This window comes from Tachysurus fulvidraco, chromosome 13 (assembly GCF_022655615.1).
Source record: "Tachysurus fulvidraco isolate hzauxx_2018 chromosome 13, HZAU_PFXX_2.0, whole genome shotgun sequence".
Classification (NCBI taxonomy): domain Eukaryota; kingdom Metazoa; phylum Chordata; class Actinopteri; order Siluriformes; family Bagridae; genus Tachysurus; species Tachysurus fulvidraco.
In genome coordinates, this window is record NC_062530.1 from 20,314,840 (window position 1) to 20,336,760 (window position 21,921).

The 21,921-nt window shown below is 37.9% G+C and overlaps 2 protein-coding genes across 4 annotated transcripts in view; both read right to left on the reverse strand.

The window, feature by feature from the left end:
• mlc1 (modulator of VRAC current 1) overlaps positions 1 to 1,262 on the reverse strand; it is a 9,081-nt gene extending 7,819 nt beyond the window's left edge. The window contains exon 1 of the mRNA XM_047822038.1: positions 1,104 to 1,262. The gene's annotated coding sequence lies outside the window, so the exon portion shown is untranslated. The remainder of the gene's footprint in view (positions 1 to 1,103) is intronic.
• Positions 1,263 to 3,958: 2,696 nt separating this feature from the next.
• The window catches only part of btbd11b (BTB (POZ) domain containing 11b), a 57,002-nt gene continuing 39,039 nt past the window's right edge, over positions 3,959 to 21,921 (reverse strand). Inside the window, exons 3-17 of one of the 3 annotated variants that reach the window (XM_027161828.2) lie at positions 16,916 to 17,120; positions 15,729 to 15,881; positions 15,358 to 15,523; positions 14,620 to 14,709; positions 13,283 to 13,384; positions 12,766 to 12,859; positions 12,539 to 12,674; positions 11,690 to 11,910; positions 10,388 to 10,566; positions 9,336 to 9,441; positions 8,887 to 8,989; positions 7,626 to 7,707; positions 7,040 to 7,108; positions 6,826 to 6,954; positions 3,959 to 5,198 (exon numbers count right to left, since the gene is read on the reverse strand). In XM_027161828.2, the coding sequence (XP_027017629.1) occupies positions 4,989 to 5,198; positions 6,826 to 6,954; positions 7,040 to 7,108; positions 7,626 to 7,707; positions 8,887 to 8,989; positions 9,336 to 9,441; positions 10,388 to 10,566; positions 11,690 to 11,910; positions 12,539 to 12,674; positions 12,766 to 12,859; positions 13,283 to 13,384; positions 14,620 to 14,709; positions 15,358 to 15,523; positions 15,729 to 15,881; positions 16,916 to 17,120 (2,045 nt within the window). In that variant the 3' untranslated portion in view covers positions 3,959 to 4,988. The remainder of the gene's footprint in view (positions 5,199 to 6,825; positions 6,955 to 7,039; positions 7,109 to 7,625; positions 7,708 to 8,886; positions 8,990 to 9,335; positions 9,442 to 10,387; positions 10,567 to 11,689; positions 11,911 to 12,538; positions 12,675 to 12,765; positions 12,860 to 13,282; positions 13,385 to 14,619; positions 14,710 to 15,357; positions 15,524 to 15,728; positions 15,882 to 16,915; positions 17,121 to 21,921) is intronic. The other 2 variants (XM_027161829.2, XM_027161830.2) reach the window with 2 other exon arrangements.

Below are 21,921 nucleotides of genomic sequence, written 5' to 3' on the forward strand. Positions count from 1 at the left end.
AACTGATTCTGTATTTCAGTAGTCCTGATTTGAATTGGGAGAAACTGCCAGAGGGACAATCATCTCTGCAGTACATGCAATCAGGTATTTCTGGTGGAACAGCCAGACAGCGGCCACTCCTCAGTAAAAGGCAAATGATTTATTTGAGGATTCTATGGTTGATATGAACACTTTGACTTGGATGTGAATGTGGAAACCAGGCATTGCTTATTAACTGGCCATTACCTTACATATACCTTGTCTGAAGGAAATTTATCTGGAATTAATAAAAATACAGAGACATAACTGAGAAAAGTCTGCACTAAAGGGCACTCAAGGCATCAGACAGGGTTCAGGGTTCATGGCTGTTCTGGAGCCATGACTTCAGCATGACAGCAACACACCCTATCCAACCTGGCTGAGTGTGAGAGGTTGCTCAGACAGAAATGAGAGAAGATCCACAAATCCATGTGTTATGCTGTAGCATCACACTAAAAAAAATTGCTTCAACAAATTGTTAAACGTAAAGGGCGTTCACAAATTAAAACTAAAAAATAGCATCAAATTATTATTAGTATTTGTTATCTGTTATAGATTAATAAAAAAAAGAATATAAGAAGTTGTATGATGTCTAAAATACTGTCTGAGTTTGTTGTATTCAAAATGAGACATTTGTATTCCTCTATTTAAGATGAAAAATTATTCACAGTATATAAGCAAAAAAATAAAGCTTCTGTATCTACTTTAACATAAAAGCTGAAATTATGTACATGGGAGCTAAATAACATTGTGCTGATTTTCTACGTCATCATCTAATGAATGCATTATATTACAGTAATTCCCTTTCTAATCTATTTTAAGGAATTTCTTATACCTACTAAAACACTGTCACTAATCAGATTTTCTAATCTGATTTTCATGGTGAACAAAGAAACAGGACAGAAATAGGATAAGATCTGAATCCTGGAAAGAAACACATGTTGGCACTGACTCATTAAGTGCACAAAAACAAGCACCCCCCTTCCCTCGTCCCCTGCGTTTTTATTGTCAGCCCCACTTTTTCCTCATACCTCAGATCTGTCTGATCTATTTATTTCTTGTCTTTCTTCATCTCCCACACTCACCTGTTCTGTTTCGTGCTGTTCCAGTTTATATCAGCCCACCAACTGTCGTTCAGGCACACCCATGGCATTCAAGCGCGTCTGTCTGGTGGTAGTCTTAACAAAATCCTTCTCTCCCCACTTCTATCCCCCCTCTTCCCGCACTCTTGTCCTCTCTCACTATCCCTCAGAAAGTTTTGGAGCAGTTAAAAGAGAAGAACAAAAAAGTTGAGTGTGTGGCTGTGCCAAGCTGTCTGTGTGCCAGAGAGGGACAGGCTATGCATGCCAATGAAGAGAGGAGAGATAGAAGGGGGGGGGGGGGGGGGTGGGGCACAAAGCAGGGGCTTTATGGCCCGAAACTTCAGACAGCCTTAAACAAGGGCACAAGGGAGAACACTCATACAAATGAATATCTACAGCTGCCTAACACTCACTGTATAAACATAAAAAAGGTTTTATATATGCATGAAATCACACCAAGCCACACACTGGCTTCCACAGTGTGGATTCAAATTCATACATTTTGCTCTTAGCTGGAATCTTGTAAAAAACCTCCCATCTTCCCTCATTACTGGATTCCTAATAGAGAACAAATAATCCAGCAAGCTATCTGTCCCACTGTGCTTTTGCAAAAGTCTTGAGCAGTGGTAGTGATGACAATAACATGCTCCAGACTGTTTTACCAAGCAGCTGGGGGTGTTTCATGCAGCTCCTTCTAAACCAGTCACCTGATCAAACTTCCTCAGCCACTGTGACCACTTACTGTAGCTGGTGCTGTTTTGCTGGGGAATTTAGATTACATGAGAGATGAGAGAAAAATAACAGAGCTCAAGTTTGCCCGCTTTACACAGCAGTACAGTTCTAGTTCTCTATTCTCCTTGAATGGTTGGTATCCATGGATACGTTTTGAACAACTCCCACTATTGCCCCCTTCACCACATTCCTCTGCCCCTCCAAATGAAGTTCACTTGTTTGTCTTTCTATCCTTGTGAGGACGTTCCATCGGCATAATTAGTAATGCGGCTGATTGTTGCAAATGGCGAGAGAGAGAGAGAGAGAGAGAGAGAGAGAGAGAGAGAGAGAGAGAGAGAGAGAGAGAGAGAGAGAGAGAGAGAGAGAGAGAGAGAGAGATTTGGAAGTAGTATAACCAAGTGACAAGCTGTTCAAGCTTTCTGATTGTTCCCTTTAATGTGTTAAACATCTAGACCAAATTCTTTAGACTTTATATTCATCTCCCTACAGTCAACCACTGCTGTCTGCTCCTTGTTATTCTTTTTTATTTACTCTCTGACTTTTATTTCAGTATTTTATTCCTGCCTTGAATCTCTTTTGAAATAAGTTTTATTCCTGTCAGTATGCTGGTCCACACAAATGCCACTCATGAGTTACATCCTGTACTTGTTCAGTCAGTCATCTTCTGGGCGTGAAGCTTGAGTGAACTTGGATGTGAAATAGGGTTTGGCCATGAGGTTCGAAATGTAATATATAATCACAATGACAGTTTGGCAGAAGATTCGATTACACTCGTAATAAAAAGGTAAAATTTATAAGCGTTACAACTCTAGGGAACACGTCCTACAATCGATTACCACATAAAATGTTCATTAGTGAGAACAAGCTTTCTAAAAGCCACTTCTCAAGGCCTCATTTAAGGTCAAACGCTAAATCCAGAGTTGAGCATTTTGAAGGGATAAATATTTTGAGCCACAGTGTAAATATGTTTTTTGTATTATGTTTCTTATGTTCTGCAAAGCTGCTTTGAGACATTTTCCATTGTTAAAAGTGCTATACAAATAAGTTTGAATTGATTTAAATACAGTATAGGGCCATGGTTCTCAAAAGTTATTGTATGAATTATTGAATTAGTAGTTGACTAATCACTTAAATAAGTTTATTCCAAATGTCAGAACCTCAAAAACAGTTTTATATATAAATCATGACAATTTGGACTTAATAGAAAAGCTCTTTCTGGAAAAGCTGAAATAGTATTTATGAAATAAATGTTTAATCAGAGAGTTCACAGAATTTATTTTACAATTAATGTATTAAAAATACTTCAAAATGTTATCTTGTTTAATCCAGTGCTGTTTCATCCTTTTGTTTGTGTTGCAGTTCCTCTTCAGTGAAGAGGTGATGTAAGCTTCATTGTTGTAGTTGATGCGCTCATTGATGTCGAGTGTATTAACCATGTGTTCTCTATTCCAGCAGTACAGAGAACAATGTCTCTCTGTACTTTTACTATCACAAATCTGTTTCTTTCCGAGTCTCCGCTTCCTGATCCTCTTTGTATAAAAACTCTTTCATCATGCTGACTTTCTTATTCTCCTAGTTCCGAGTTTTTTCTCCCTCCAGTGTGCATCTATGTCTACTGTAGAACATTTGCCTGAGACAGAACAAAGATTTGCATCATAATTTACAAAAAAAAAAATATAAATTATATTAGAACAATAATATATTAATATTATATAATATTTTAATTAATATTATATAATAATTAATATAATACATAATTTATGTTGCTAATTTCATGGCTGGTCATGAGAAGATAATAATTTGTTCATGAACAATATAATACATATAATAATAATGTGCATTAATTGAGTGCAGTATGAAGTGATTTTTTCCCATAAATGTCTTTCCATAAATGTCTGGTTTGCCAAGATTAAAGCTGCCATGTCTGTGAAACTGCTACAGGCAAGGTGCACTCAACTATTACAGCCAGCCACAACTCAGACTCTAAAGAGATCCAGCAAAGCAATTCAACAATTCTGTTTCAGTAGTGCAAATCATTCTTCATTCAAACGTATTGAAAATCCCACAGATTAACTGCATATGTTTACGAAATTCCTATATAAAATAACTTAAAGCATAAATAAGTGTTTTATTTTTGTATTAATCTTTATAAGAAAACGATTTAGTCACAGAAGGAATTTACACACAGTTGCACAAACTTCATGAAAAGAGACACAACATATTGCAGGCACCTCCTGAGTCGAGGATCTCGTCCCAGCTCCTCAGAAACAAAGATATTCACAGCTATGGCTTTCTAATCCCCATGCTCATAATAGGATTCTTTTCTTTTTGTCTAACACAAAATACTCCACATACACAAACATAACACTGATAAAACAAATAAAAAATACATGCATCTGCACATTTACAACTGTTAACTAATTTTAAGACTTTTGTACATATATGGTGAGTGGGGAAATCTGTTATATACATATAATTACAGGTGGAAATTTACACTATTTATTTACAAAAATAGCCGTATTTTATTTAAGCTTGATCCTCTTGCTATACAGATGACAGTTTGTGATGATAAAGGCACACACTTTCACAACATAGAGCTGATTGGAAGCAAGGATATAAATCTGGCATGCCACAAAACATCTACAAAGATGGCTGCTAGTCTGATGGCTGGCTATTATAACTGTATTGATTATTGCCATGGTAGTGTGTGTGTATGTGTGTGATGGCAACTGTGGCACTTTTAAGAAGCCTCTGATACTGAAGATGGATTTATAAAAGCGTTCTCTACTAAGTGTGAGGTGGACTTTTCTATCATAAATGTCAAAAGGTACTACATTTTTCTTTCTATCACTGCAGTTTTGCAGCACTATCATAACAGTACTTTAAAAAAAAAGGACGAACTGCATGGTGCCTCCTCAGAAATGCCCAAACCATTGATGCTGTTTATCTAAAAGCTCCTATCAGGAAGCAATTTACCGCCTGCAGAGCCCCTGTTAACATTAGCCCCATTCTGTGATTTAATACAACTGAAAATCTTAGCCAGTGCACGTATCAGGTACTGCTACACTACCAAACAGAACACATACTTAACCTACCCTGCTATATAGCACTGAGCACTGAGCTTTAATTTGTTTCAGAGCAGCAACTGAGACAGTCTCAAACTACAGATCCCTTGGATGATGATAAGTGGATGGAGTGAATTCGAGTGGCCAGAGTCTTCTCCATGGCATGCAGCACATCATGGTCTGTGCTCTCCACTGGAGTGTCATAGAGGAGCTGCTTGAATGGTTCCAGTTCGATCAACACGACCATGTTCTTCAGGAAATAGCCCTCAATGTAGGACAACAGCTCTGGTGCCTCCAAGAACTAAGGAGTAAACAGCACAATTAGGACTTCAGACAACTACTACAGACTAAATCACTATTCAGAGGTCAATATTAAATCCAAAAATTTGACATAGTGTTAGTATTCTCTTATTTAATCCCATGTATTTATTTAAATATTATTATTATTATTATTATTATTATTATTATTATTATTATTATTATTATTATTATTATTATTATTAATTTATTTTTTGCATGGAGGGCTTTAGAAGAGAGAGCATCTTACATACAAATTATTTAGGGATAAAATTCTGAAAAATAATTCATAAATGAGGAGACAAGTGCACAGTCAGCTTACCTGTATGAAACCCAAACTGCTAATGATGACAATGAAGCCATATTGTTAATCTATACAGCCAAACATTTGTGGCCACATGACCATCACACCCATATCGGGTTGTCGAACGTTTCTTTACGCTTTATTCACCTTTGTTGTTATAATAACATCTACTGTTCTGGGAAGACCTTCCATCAGATGTTGGGAGTGTGGCTGTGGGGATTTGAGATCATTCAGCCAAAAGAGCATTAGTGAGGTCAGGCACTGATATCAGCTGAGGAAGTCCGAGACACGGTCAGTGTTCAAATCCATCCCAAAGGTGTTCATTAGGGTTGAGGGGTTAAGGGATCTGTGCAGGACACCCCACACCATCCTTGGCACACCATGTCTTCATGGAGCTTGCTTTGTGCACAGGCACATTTTTATGCTGGTATATGTTTGAAATTCTTAGTTTCAGTGAAGAGAAACTGTAATGATGTACCAGCTCCAGTTGGATTCTGCTTCATGACATATTCAGACATTCTAAGAGGAGATGCCAATCACATGTGGCCTTCTTGTCAATACACAATTGTCAGACAGTATATTTATAATCACCCCATCCAGTGTCACCCACATGAGGATGAGGTTCCTCTCAAGGTTTCTTCCTCTTCCTCAGTCACTTCAGGCTTGCTCGTTGGGGATAAATACAAACACATTTAAATATGTCTAATAGTAATCTTGAATTTCTGTATTATATTAATCCTTATATTAAACGTTTTGTATAATTTTATGTTCTATACAGCTGTGTTGAGAAAATATCCATTGTTAAAAGTGCTATACGAATAAAATTTAATTGAATTTAATGCTAAAGTATACAAAGACTTTCGGCAATTTTATGCTTCCAACTTTGTAGCAGTAGTTGGAGAAGAACCATATATCTGTGTGATGGTCAGCTGTCCACAAACGTTTGCCCATATAGTGTAAATTAATGCACATTTTCAGGAATGTACAGTATGTAATTATCACATTATACAAGTATAACGGTATTGTTAATTATATTAACCATAAACAATTCCTATATTAGTTTATTTCAATGAATTCCATCTTATTATCCCTATTTCTTCATATTAGATTTCTTTTCTTTTTTCTTTTTTCATGCTTGAACAACAAACAGGTGATTTGCATAATCTGAAAAGATTTCTCAACCATTTCTCTGAATATGCATAACTTCCCTCACACAAACACTGACATATGCTTTGGACTTAATTCGCCATATCCAAATATGGATCTGACGAAATTGATTCTGAAAAAAGAATCAAAAGTTTGAAAGAAAAAAATTCATTTTCCATACTTTAGCATGATTGTAGATCTCTACACAGGTCTCAGTGTTGATATTCTTGGAGCATATGATCTCGCAGTGCCTCTGTAGTGCCTCCAGCTGGAAAAACTTAGCCGCAGACAAAAGCTGATAGACAAGAGTCTGTTAGCACACAACATTTCATGGATCTTCTCTTATAATGATTTATTATTTATAAATCATGTGTGAAGAACGTAACAAAACTTACATCCATAACCTCGGTGTTCCTGATGTGTAGTGCATCTGTTCCTCCAAAGTACAGATACTGCATCACCAGCTATGACAAATTGCATGATTAATGTCACTTAGAAAGAAACTGCATAATGATAGCCTTTACACTATTTACACACATGTTGTGTGTGTGTGTGTGTGTGTGTGTGTGTGTGTGATTAACACAGGAAGGTAACTTTACTCTATACTGAGAAAAATATGCACTCAAAATTCCTTTATGGTAAAAGCATGAGGTCATGAAAATAAGGTTATAGAATGTTGTTATTTAAATATTTACACCAAAAAATCGATTTTTATAAAAAAATGCTTATGGGTTTTTATAGCAGCTTTCATGTCCTCCTTGAGTGTTATTCATATTATAATGTATGTACAATATATTTGCATCCTTTAACTATTTATTAACATAATTAAACAACAGCTGTCAGACATCTATACTCACATGAGTCTCAAGAAGCTTTTCTTTTCATACAGAAAAATAACCACACCTATATATTACAAACCTGGTGGACAGAGACTCAGATGAACGATACAGTCTAGATTTGTCTATGCAGAAAAGCACAAACCTGGAATACATTATACTTCACATTGCTAATTTCAATGCAGGTGTTCTCTGCTGCAGGTCTGTTTGCTAGTAGAGATTTAAACCTGTACGAAAGACAAACAAAAGACATACAGTGTCAGGGAAATATATTACTTTGTGTATGAACAATTACATAATGTTCAGAATGCAAGTACAACTCAATTAAAGAAAAATCCACCCGGACTGTCTTGTATATTAACACATTATCTGCAGCAGCATCAAAAATGTATTGATGGTTTTTGTGTGTGTGTGTGTGTGTGTGTGTGGGTGGGTGGGTGGGGGGGGTTCTTCTTGTTCCCTGCATCACCCAATGTTGTTTGCCTAGTAGATGACAGTAACATAAATGGGATTTAACCCTTGTTTTATCACCTAAAGTTGAAGAGCATTGCAGCAGTGAGTTCATCTTTATTCTGTAATCTCCTTGCACCTCCCCCTCTGTATATTCTGCTCAAACATATCAAATTTCTAAAGTGTCACCTAATACTGCAAATACCACAGTTAATACCACCGTCCTTGTCATACTGTAGATCGCTAACTAGCCATTTTAAATCAAAGGTTGTAGCTACAGTATTGATCATTGAATTTTTAAGACCTAACATCACCTTTGTTGTTTGGATTTGGTTTTAAGATTGTGTTTCCCAAACTTCATACTTCTAATTCTACTTTTCAAAATTCCATGGCATTTGTAGCATAAAAAGTAGGAGTAGTACAGTGTGTTTCACCGGAAAGTCTAACAAGAAAACATGCACTTTAGGAAGCCAGATCATGCACTTATTAAACCAGAAAAAAATTAAGTGAGAAATCTTGGACACTTCATGCACTCAGCTTTGCTTACGTAGGTGAAGAGGACTGGGCTAATGGGTACTGAGGCTGGACGTGCAACATTTATTATTGACTGGGAACCGACTTATAATTTCTGTTAGTAGAAGAAAACCATTAGCGTTTCATTTGAGTCGATACTAACCTTCTTAATATCATACGCTAGACATAGAATACATAGTGGATAGTGTAAGAGCTTAGTAGCACAACTTTAAATTGTTCTTTATCTATGGGAAGGCATTGTAACTGCATTATCATGTTCATCTGTGACAGCAACATGGCAAACAACCTCAGTTAGCAAATCAACACTACAATCATTAAATACATCACAAATATTTCAGTATAAACACAGTGCATTTCAGGGTGGAGGTTTCCTTTAACTGCAGTACAGTAAAGCTGACTTTGAGTGCAGTGCATGATTTCACCTGTTAGAGGCAGTAAAGAGCAGAACTTTATGAGCATAAAAAGGCTTTCCTTCCACCAGGAATGTCACATCTGACATCTCCTTATTGTTCAGGAAGTGAGGATCTAACACAAACACAGGCAACATGAATAATCAGCCACGCTCATGGAGTTAGCATGAGCATTAAAAAAAAACAACAAAAGCAGTGCTGAAAAGGTATTGCACACTAGATGGCAGAGAAGGCCTTATATGAGAAAGATGACTGTAATCTGAGAGCTGTGATGTCTCCAAACAAAAGAGAAGAAAAACATCATGAATGCATTTGCTGTATCTATTAGAACCTTACTGTGATCTCTTGCAATAAGCTGAGTAAAACCAAAATATACAGCAAATAAATAATCCAGGAAATGAATACATACTGTCTGACTATGTATAAATGGAAATATACGTTTAGAAATGATGGTAACACACCGAGTCTGGAGGTCTGCTTCTTCTTGATCTCAGTAAGTTTAGGAACAGGGTAGGGTCCGTAGCACTGAGTGAAGATCACTGCCAACTGCTGGCTGATCACCTCATTCTACAAAATAAATGAACATCATAAACACAACACACACCACAAATAATGGCCACAAGTGCCCACGTGCTTAACTGATGCTGAAACAGAAGTGCTGCAGGGGCGGAGAGGCATGAACTTTGTGGAGAGACAGGATGCAAATCAGAGGAGAGTTTAATGTTATTTTCATTTGTGCTATGCCTCTTCTAGCTCTCTTTTGTATAGGTGTGTGGAAACCGGGTAAACCAAAATCCCCAGCTGAATTATCTGCTCCCTCTCCTTGTAGTCTGACTGATGAGTGCAACTTTGAAGATCCTCTTGTCAACATGACAGTTCTTTCACCCGTTCCTGCATTGCAGTTTTCCTTTGTACATTTTTCTCTTTCTCTTTTTTCCTCTCTGTGATATCTATCTGTGATATCGCTATCTTTTGTGGATGTGAATGCTTTTCAAATATGCATCATGGTTTATAATGTATGTATTATAATGTATGAGAGCCAAAGTACAATCATCATTGCACAACAAAGACTGGATTTCCAATAGATCACCTCTGATATTTTCACACATACTGTACACACCTACCAGCTTGCACTCAGCCACACAACCAATTGCATGCAGTCAATAGAGGGCTGGCATGACAGCAGGGGATTTGTACAGGCGGTTAGCCTGATTGGAACGTCGGACTGAAGTGGAGTCTATCGCTGCTCTTATACATGCAAGAAGAATGCACTTTGAGCAGGTATGTGACTGAACCTCTCCACCAGAGTCAAAGCAAAGCCCACACTATTACATAACACCGTTCTGCTTCCAAGCAAACCTCGCAGTTTAAAGCGTTCAGTGGATCACAGGCTACATTACTGTCCCTATCAGCAAGTAATAAGAAATCTGTGGTAAAGTTTTAGAATGCTGTGTGTAGGCAGAATGGGCTGAGTGGGATGTGTGTATGTGTGGTGGTGCAGGTTGTTGCAGACCTTGCTGGCACGGAGGATCTGAAACATTAAAGGCAGGCCGTGTGTGATGAGCTCCTCGGTGTACTCCTCCTCTTCGATGCAGCTGAACTCCTTTAGCAGACCCTGGATCAACGGCCGCCTGTGCTGCAAGAAACACGTGCGCAAAGATTCCAGCCACGAGTGCAGCGTCCATGGCACTCCTAACACAAACACACACACATGCTAGGTGTAACATCACATCACCATAAGAATGTATTTAGCTCTATCATTGTAGATTGTACCCTCATATTATATATATTTTGCAGCCCTTAAGGATGAACAATATACTGTATATTTTACAAGTACCTGCTTCACCCTGGATTCACACACTCATTCAACTAGCTGTAATTTAACATAGACAATCCTTGTTTCTGAGAGGTGAGAGGAAACCCACACAGACACACGGAGAACACGTAATGCACTGCACAGACACAGATCTCTGAATCGAACCAGGAACTGTGATGTAGCAACACTACCCACTGCGCCAATTTTTAATGGGTATTTACAGTATAGTCTTAGACAAGGTATTTGACTTCGATTACAAGCTTCTGTGTCCTGTATTTACTTTTACATAGTGACATCAGGTAAACTCATTCTGTTGCATTTCTTTTGCTCTGTGGCTTGAAATTCTCTGCGGCATCAAAGATTTATCAAAGGCACCTTCTGTTTGTGAACAGTTCATGTGCAGTGCTGCAGTGCTAACAAATGCTACAGTGACTCATCAGGGCGGAAATGCAGTCTTAGCAATGTGTTGAATTACTTGTTTCTATCCAGTACTTCGCAAACAACTTGCTGCTACTGGATGTTTAATTCATGCTCAAAATTCTTCACCTAATTACCAATGTCCTTTTGTTATTTATCATACTTGGAACTAGCAAGAAAACTGGATGCTAGCCGGTAGGCAAATCTTCTTTGATCTCAAAGCTAATTTCACGGGAGCAAACTATAACAGCAGGTCAATGTTTTAGACACTAGTAACAAAATGTACTTGAGCAATCCATGAAAAAAATTACCTACAGTTAGCATTAGCTATCATCCACCACTATGCTAACATTACCCACGTGACTGATCTTATAAAAAAAAATGTTGCTTCTGTATAAGCAAAATACAGAATATGTTATGTCTTGATATGTTTTCACTTGCAGTATTTTGCAGATTACTTCTACACATTCATATTTTCCATATTTTGCATTTTGTATATGGAAAGAATCATCAAATATATGTGATTGTGCCTCGAAAAATATAAGGACAGGAAGAATTTGGGCCTGAGATACTAATACTAACCTAAGCTGCGTATATCCAGTGTGATGTCCACATGGCCGTGCTCTGAACTGTGGTACAGAGCTTCTCTCAGAGCTCTGATTTTGGCCTTTCCGGTGCGTGCTGCCTCCATCTTCAAAGAATTCCTCTCCCCTGCCTCCGTCCCTTCAGCCAGGATTTCCTCCAGGGACAATACATCCCCCTTTCCCTTCTCAGACTGGGACAGTAGCCGACGGAACACATTCCTGAACCGTACAGGCACAGCAAGGATATAATGTAATTTCATGTGCAGTTTACATCAGTAGTGTAGTTGACATCTAAATCTTTTAGTTACGTTTACTAGCTGTCTTATTTTGGCTGAACAATAAAGAGTTTCTTGGTATTTTCCTACAATATTTCCTTAAATATTTTACAGAGCTAGCTTAACTGAGAACTTGGTGAGTTGCTGTTCTACCTAGAAATATTGACAGCTATTTATTGTTATGATTTGTACTATTTTATGCATTAGGAGCTATCTCTGTTTTGGATTACTTTACTATCTCTATATTCTGAGCTGATGGGACATCTAATGGGACATCTGTGTCATAAAAAAAGTGACTATCTGGATTTTATTTTACTTTCCTTCTCTAAAAATGCAACAAAAAACATACACACAAAGGCCTTGCAGTAAAGCTGTGATAAATAATTTTGCAATGTGAAACACTACTGTTTCTTTACTGTAGTATGCTGGCTGGTTTCAGTTCAATACTGTCCTTTCATTACAGCATGTTTTAGTACTCTAAATGCATAATGGCACAATTTTACAGTAAGGTTTACAGGAAATAAAATGACATGAGTTGCTGTTATATTACTCTCTAAGTGTATGCGTGCTACCTGTGTCCATGTGCTGCGGCCAAGCTAAAGGAGTTCATTTCGCCGTGTGGAGTTGTGGAGATGCCGTTGCGGTACATGGTACCCACCAGAGGGTCAGCTCCCCTCTCCAACAGCAGACTGACCAGCTCAAAGTTACCTGCAGACACACAAGAAAGATCTGCATTCACCTCTGTCCTCCACTGCCTGTGTCTCGCCCTTACTGAGCGATGTTTACAGTATTAGATTACCTGCAGCGGCGGCTAACTGCAGAGGTGTTTCTGTGTAGTTCTCCATTCCATCCTGCAAAGAGCCCTCCACGTTTGCCCCAACATCCAACAGCAACTGATGGACAGAAATATAGAGAGGAAAGGCAAGATGTGAGAGAGGAAGATCAAGAGCCAATGTGACATCAGTTCACACTTGACCACTTTTAACAGCTTCCTGAAATGTGATCTAGACATACAAAACTGCTTATGAGACACATTTTCTGCTGAGTGAAAAAACACACTGAGCATCCGTAGCAGCTATGCAAAACGCAGTGAAAATGGCTGATAATGAGAAACATGGCAAATGGGGTGTAGCACGGTCGCTAGGGAAAGACTCTGAGAAGAGCTTTTACACCCACACACACAACTGACCAAAATGTCAAGAGAGTACATGAAAAAAAATAAATAAATAACAGACCAAATGCACAATCCTAACAATGCAGGGTAAGTTGTATGTTCTGTGTTCAGTGTGCTGTCAGGGCAGGCTAAAGAGGTCTACCTGCAGCACGGGAACGTGTTGGTGGAGCACGGCGAAGGTGAGTGCCGTGGCTTGCCGAGTCTCGGGGTAGATTGAGGGGTGCTGGTGCACTGTGTTGGGCACCTGAAGGAGGTACAGGGGACAGTCAGGGCATAAAGACACACACAACACACAGGCACACACACACACGCACACACACACACACACACACACACACACACACACACACACACACACACACACACACACACACACACACAAATAAGCAGTCAGGGAAAGTGCTGGCCTGGGGAAACTCAGACACACGCTGTTCTCAGCAAAATCTTGGCACATGGCTCCCAGAAGATGTTTGTCACGTTCACAGTTAGATTTAGCTTGTGATGGGGAAAAGGTCAGAGATATATAGTGACATTATTCTGTAATTCTCTAATTTCTAAATGTTCTCTGTAAGTGTCAGAGAAACATATCACGTCTTATTCACATCTAAGCATAATGACTCAGTATGTAAAATAACAATGTGCTCAGATTGTGTAATATTGTAATAAAAACATTTTCCTATTGACTGTGACCTGCTATTGCGATAGCTTACAGCTTGTGGTTCCAGCCACAGCAGCAAATCTTGCAATCACTAATACGTAATGTCATTTTTTGCTTTGACGTCTCCAGCTAAAGAACTTAGGGATGTCTCAATAGTTTCAGAGATGACTCCATATTAAGAAAGACTACATGGAAAATCCTTACACTGTGACACAGTACACAAGAATACAAACAGTGGGACACATGGAATACAATGGAAACATGGGTTTGATGGGTTCATGAGGAAGCTAAACAGAAACAAAGGAATAAAACAAGTGTGCTGTTATAAGAAAATAATAAATGTAAAATCACTGTTACTGTTAACACATCAAAGCGGATTGTTTTTCTATCCTACCTGTGGTGTTTTATTCTTCTTATACCACAGCAATTTGCCAATGGTTATAATTTGTAAGTTATTAATAAGCATGCCATGCATTTCTTTTATAGTTACGTTTAATGTTGTGGAATGTCTGCAAGACAAGTTAGTTCCTGTTATTACTTGCATTATAACAGCTATAGAGCAGTTGTTACCTCTCTCCATCCATTTATGTTGCGTTACAAAGAGCTTCACCATATTAACGATTAGACAGTTTTCTTTGTTAAACAATTTTCTTTGAAACTGTGAATTAACCATTGGCCTAGAAACTCATGATTTACCATTTAAGCCAGAACTACTTCTAGAGCTGTGCTGTAACTGAAAATAAAACACCTTCTGAACAGTCCGATTTAAGAAATCAATGACGCTGTGGTATAAGAGCTTCTTGAATTTTATAACCACTGACCTCACTGTTGATATCAGCTCCTGCATCCAACAGCATCTGAACCATGGCCTCATCACCACGAGCGCATGCATACATTAGTGGAGTCATACCCTAAATAACACACACACACACACACACACACACACACACACACACACACACACACACACACACACACACACACACAGGGATACACAGAATTCACACCGACTTAAAAATATTACTTATTTATTCTCTTATAGTAAAGTGACACCAGTTGCTTTCAGTTGAATGTACTGTAGACAGAATATTTACTTAATAAAGGAGGGTTTTGTAAGTTTGTGTATACACAGAGACTAGAAGGGATTCAGCCTAATCCAGAACAAGAGCCCATGGAAAATCTGACGCCATTCCTGGTTCTGTGAAAAAGGTCGGGAACGGCTTACATTTCCCTCCCAGAGTTCAGTGGTGCAGCCAAGCTAGCGGGATGATGGAGAGAGTGGTGACGTGTGGCCTGTATGCTGGCTCCCAATGCTACGATTAACCATAAAACACTGTGAGAATGACAGTGGCACCACTGTGCTGATGTAATGAAAGAGTCTTAGTAGAGTTAATATCTTCATAAGACAAATGTGGATGAGGTTTATGAGGGCTGTACTGAGAGGACTGCTATTGTGCTGGTTATTTGGAAGTAGGCCATTTTTATTTGGTGCAGAACCTCTAGATTTTTTTGAATATGAACGAATGATGTTTACAGTGTAAATGCATGAGTTGTGCTACCTGTTCACTCTTGCTGTTGATGCCTTCAGTCCCAAGCAGTTTGATGGCTTGCTTTACCAGGTCTGTGCGGCCACAGTTGAGCATGCGGAACCCCAGGTCCTGCAGAAACTTTGCCTCAGTAGATGCAGCATCCAGCTTTCGTGACATGCAAAAACAATCATCTGTCCTGTTGAGATAAATACAAAAAACATGACTCACTCTTCTGACAAAAAAACAATGACTTGTAATACCAAGATCTGAAAACAACTACTGTTTTGAACACTGTAAGGCCTCAGTGATATTGAGTCCCAAATCTGTCTTCAATTGCTCCAAATCTGTTGCCATAAAAGCTGTGACACCTGTATCTGGTGTATTTTGATATGACCTCTTACTTTAGCTGCCGAGGTTCACAGTCTACTCCTGGCAGCATGAGCCGTGCTGCCTGCCGAACATCATCACTATCCACCGAGAAGCTGCGCCGGTGTTCGGCATGGGCTACGGCCACTCGGATCCATTCCATAAGGGGAGGAAGTACCATAAATGGCCTGCAGGGAGAGACAACAAGCAGAATCACAATTACTCACTTCGATACGCTCTAGCATCTGCAGCTGTAGCAACTATAATGAACAAATATTGGGCTATTTAATAAGGAGTGTAATTTGTCTAATAAGGTATTCTATGACATAAATGATATAACTATGCAACTTTGAGATACGATTAGGATGTGCGCTATTTGATTTATTTTGTTTTTACACTTGTCAGAAAGGGCCACAGTCATTCTGATGTATGCATTGGGTCTGGGATCATTTCAAATTTAAAAATGATCCCACTTTTATGTAGGCACACGTGAGGGGTCAGATATGAAGCTTGCAGGGCAAAGAAAGTGCAGGTTCATTAACATACACAGCATCCATTTATTCATTCTTAATAATAGCTGTTCAGGGTCACACTATGTTTATTAGCAAAAGATTTTAGAAAGCAAAAATAAAGCTGCACTAGTGAAATGAAACAAAAGTTAGTGTATAGTTGACCATGTCCACCTTAGCATTAAGAACAAATACAGATAGAGACAAATAGAGAGAGAGAGATATCGACAGTGGCCCTGTGTTAAACCACTATTGTAACAAGCACTTACTAAAGAATCCTGTAGCACTTCTACAAAGATGTGCATGTTCTAAAGAGGATCATGCTTCCAAGTTCTATATCAAGTGAATCATATCCACATGTCTGAGACAATCGAAAAGCTTGCTTCTATAATCCATGAATAGTTACTACATCTCTTGGGGCATGTCACAGATTCAGCTGTGCACATTTCTAAAAATGCAGACCTTGTTGGTGGTCACTTCTATACATCCATCAATAGTTATACAAAGAAGCATGATGACATATATCCGAAATAGTTGACTTTGCCAAGGTTGATATCTTTCTGGAACAGTGGTTAAGGTTCTGAGATGGTTTTTCCCCCACAGGACCCTTAAGCAAAAAAAGTTCTTGTATCCTTTCTCATGTCTAAAAATAATGCAGAAATAATACTTCTTACAGTGATTCTGCTACAGTTTACACAGGCTTGCAATCTCACCTTTCTGTGTGTAGAGTGATTTTGGAGGGTTCTACGTTAGGGTTCTCCCACTCCATCTGAGGGCAGTGCATGAAGTAACAGAGAGTGTAGAGAGCCTCAGGCTCCCAGTGAAGCAGACTGGTCTTCTGGTGCACAGGAGTGCTGTTAGTATGGTTCTTGATACTCAGGGGCTGAAGGTGATGCATGGCTCTGGACACCAGGTCACCTAAAAGCAGTAGGCAGAAGATGGAGTTGTGAGCAAGCAAGCTGTGAAAAGAGGCTCAAAAAAAGCGTGATGTAAAAAAAAAATAATAAAACGTCATCTTGTGACACTTGAAGACATTTCAGTGATATGCGATATAAACTTTAACTAGCAAACTGTCATCAAAACAGTAGGGTTGTGTTTAAAACATGTTGATCAGACAAAGCCCTCTTTGATTCATGTGTGTGGAAAATGGCTACAGCTATCATAAGTAATTACTTTTGTGCATTTAGTGGTACATGTAGGAGTTTAAAAGAAGAATCCTATGCTGGTAATTTTAACGTTTTTCCCCAAAACAAGTTGCATTGCAAATTTTGACAGAAAGCGGAAGCAAAATCAATCATTTTTGGCCACAACAATCAAAATATCCTGGAGAGACTGATAAGTGTTATCATGATATCTTGTCTCCTATACTACAGCCCAGTCCTAGATCATAAATACGGTATTTTGTTTGGGGCTCTGCCTTGCTTTAAGCCACACAGAGATGGAACTGTTCACTCAAGTCATTAGTCATGTCCACCTGTTGAGCAACACTCTCCTGTTGTGAGTATTCTGTGTTCATATTATTTCCTCTAAGGATAAGACAGCATGGTCAAAGATAAACAATTTTAGCTTATTAAAAAACTATCAAAAGGCATTCAAGGTATCATTCACCCTGGATTCAGTATTAATTACCAGAAATTTTGTTTCGCTTATTGTCATTTATTCGTTATCTCTTCAATATAAAATTTGTGGGGGAACTTAGGAATCCATGGATCTTATCACTTTTGAATCCATTCAGAAAAATACGCAAGCACTTCCCACCGCATAAGGCAATGAATAAATAGTGCCATGCTGTGAGACCTTGTGAGCAAATGCCTCTATAAATTACACAACAATCAGAATGCTGCAGTCCCATCTATTCTTTTATCGTTTACTTCTTTGTTTCAATGAATGAACATCCACATAGCCAGTGTGTGATAGACACAACAGGCCCAATGATTTAAAAAAAAAAAAGGCAAGGGGTTGTTTAACTGACATAATTGTGTTTCTCACACAGCCACGACGACAGGATTGAATAATGAATGCAGTAAAAGCCACATTTATAAAGGTTTTGCGTGCATGCCATGTGAATTAAATGACAGCAAAGAGCAAAGAGACAGCAATTATCCAGCAATTACAGGATTACATAGAGATTATTTCAATGATTAACTGGAGAAAAAAAACAAAGAAGTCACGTACTAAGTGCATTTTCACAAAAAGAGACCTAAGTGTTGACATATGCACCTGCAGACATGTAGGTGCTAGACTACAATTACAAGAGAGATGTACAGTAGCTACAGGCACACACAGATACCAAATAAGCATAAGCACGAGGTATATATGATGTCAAGCGGATTTGGAAATGAGACAAAGAGACTGAAAGCTGCTCTCGGAGGGCAGTTCCATGACCAGTAGTCTCATCTCTTATTCATGATAGCCTGTGATATTTCCTGTGAATCCAAGGGCCAGTAGGAGCTGACTGAGAGTGATATCCACTTCAGATTAACCAACAGGAAGAAACTCTGCAGCATCTAAAGCCACTTTTCTCCCCTTGTGCTTTCCCAGTCTTTAGATGAACACAATATCCAGGAGCTTGATAATGGCCATGAAGGTGACCTTCATGACTGAGAGAACAAAGTAGGAATACAGTAGCAAGTGTAGAACAGAACAGATCAGAACAGATGAACAGAAGTTGGAAAACTGAGCTTCAACTGACGGCTCATGCTTCCTCCTCTAAAGCATAAATAAAGAATGAACGCCTTGATGAGGGCCAGGTGGCAGGCGTGTTCTGTGCAACACTGTCACAGAAGTAAGCCTTATATATATATATATGATTTGTTTTCATTTAACATTTAACAGATCTTAGCATGCAATTTTTGACTTTCACCTTTCCGGATTTTAACACATCTTCTGAAACTTAATACATTGCATTCTTTTGTTGTTTTTTTATTTAAAATCCTTGCTCACTTTTAAAATAAAATTTGTCTGGCATTTCACAGAAAACATCCTAAATATATGAAACTGTAACAACTAAAGTTTTCTTTCATGCAGAAAAACTGCACATACGACACTAATGTATTAAGCATTAGGCACTGGCAACAAAGCCTAAAAATACTACAGGCATTCTGGGTAATGAGGGAAGACCAAAGAAATAGGGTCGTTATCAGAGTTGAAAGAGGAAATGGTATTTCTTAGAAAAACAGAGAGAAGAATGAAATGGAAACATGGAAACACTCAATGAGAGCTAGTGGGCCATGGTGTTTTAATTGGTAATTCTGACCAACTCGAGATGAAACCATGAAGCATGTTTCTTTCAGACAGTATGCATGCTTGCTTTTCCTGAGGAGTCAAGCTCAGATGTTTGTAAGGAAGCTAATACCCCAGTAAATTCTGAAATCTACTGTAAATAATACTGTGGCCTGGCTTACCATTCACAGGCATAAGAAAAAAAAACACTCACACCTTAAACACCCACACATTCACAGAAAAAGCAATGATGTGGATTTGTTCAAATTCGTCCAGCAATCTAGATGAACTGGATATGGTGTAAGGGAGAGAATCCAAATTAATTAAATAAAGCAGCAATCTTCTTTGTCATGTTGAGAGCAAATATAAACGTAGTATGAATGTGACTGAAGCAGAGGAACTGTATGTGCCAGAATTCACAATTCATACACCAAGCTCACAATTCTGACATACTATAATTGTATAATAGTAGGGTTCATATTTAATAATAAAATATAATAATAAAATATAATAATAATAATAATAATAATAATAATAATAATAAGAATAAGAATAAGAATAATAACCAAACAAGCAAACAAATAAATAATAATAAATAAATAAATAAATAAATAATAATAGAGAGAAAGTTCCTTCTGATTTAGACTATAACAAAATAATGTAGCATCGTGTTATATCCTATTATATTGTGTAGAATACACCTGCATATTATGTAAATGTTGGTGTCTTCTAATGGTTTACAGTAAAGAAATTATGAAACAGTGATAGAAAGTGTGTATTCTCAGTGCTAATGCGATTCCTGACATACTGAGGGCTCTTGTAATCACTGATGCTCTCAAAGAGACATTTTATTCAGTTATATTAGTTCATGGACATTAAGGAAGGAAAAAAATATCTAAATGCATGTAAACATTCCATTAGTGCATTTTGAATGTTCAATTACTTTTACTTGGATGTTTTGCAACTAATGTCTGACTGGATTTCATTTGATTTTTTTCTTTAAACAGAAGGCAGAGATCACAGTAACCTTGCCATTTTGGCAGCAGCTGCACTCAATTCAATTTCTGTGTGAATACACTGCAGAAGATTTGGAACAAAATACAAAATGTTCTCTACACTTATCTGTAGCAAGACATCTTCTTGCATTTATGAGGTCTGTTGTAGATACTGTGACTGTTAGCAAATGACTGTTTATTTTGACTTAGTATCCACCTAACAATGTAAACTGAAGACATTAATTATCACTAGCATGCACAAAAACATACAACAGTCATAACACAGACGTACTGTACGTACTCTGTCTAAGTGTTGTGCAAATTACTGCTCTCTAAATAGTTTGGGACACCGCAAAAAAGTACCTATATGTAACCAGATCTTTAATGAATATTTTAAAAAATTTATTTTGCCATTTTAGTATGTTCTGTAATGGCTTTCCAAACATGGAGAATTTCTCTATGACAGCTCTATGGCAGGTTATGTGTGATGTGGATGCAGGCACCCTCGACGCCCAGTGCTAGTGAGACAGCCATAATATTTAGAGGCATAATGAAAAGAGATATTAAAAGAGATAGAAAATATAAAATACAAATGAGACAATGGTGAAGTTGAAAGATGTACTTTAGTGGAATTGTAGGTATAAAAATGGGCTTGAAGAGGTTTTAAGTGCAGGGGCATTTTGAGTGCACTCTGCTGTCCAATTACAGAGGAATAATTCAACCATTAATGTTATCCTTCTGATGACAAGCCACCTTTTTTCAGGGCAATAAAAGCATACAATTTTATGCAAACAGAATTCATATAAACAAAGACACGGGTTCTGGTCACAAAGTGTGTAGTCATTGCAAGGCACAAGACTGGAGTGCTTATTAGTCATACTGCCACAGGAACACGTGCAAAACATATAGTATTTCTAGCTTATTATGGAAATTATAAAAGTGTACAGTCATAAACATCATCATCATCATCATCATCATCATCATCATCATATTGATGATTTCTGTTATAGATGCCTTCCTTTTCTGTTATAGATACCTCATATTGAATTAAAATACATGTATTATCCAGATCATTTATACATCAGTTCTTAAGTTTTCAGATTGTTGCATAAGCAATTAAATCAGAATTTTTCTGACATAAATCTTAAAAATCTTTAAAACTGATATTAAAGGAATGTTAGGTATTTTCGGAATGTGTTTTATACTTATGTGCTTCATGGTGAGCATGCATCAAACCACACACATGGAGTTATAGGCAATAACTGTGCCCTTATAGTAACTCATAAAACTAGGGATGTGGTAAACAGACTGTCTGTGGCTTGAAATAAGGCCATATGTTAGAATATGCAGAGGTGGCAAGGAAGTGTTTGCATGTGTATGACTGTGTGTGTACGAGAGACACAGAGAAGAAAGTGACAGAAAAAGAAAAGCAGATTTGCATCAGCTACAGTATGTAAACACACTGTCCTTATATGACTCTAGTCCTAATAAATGGTGTAGCT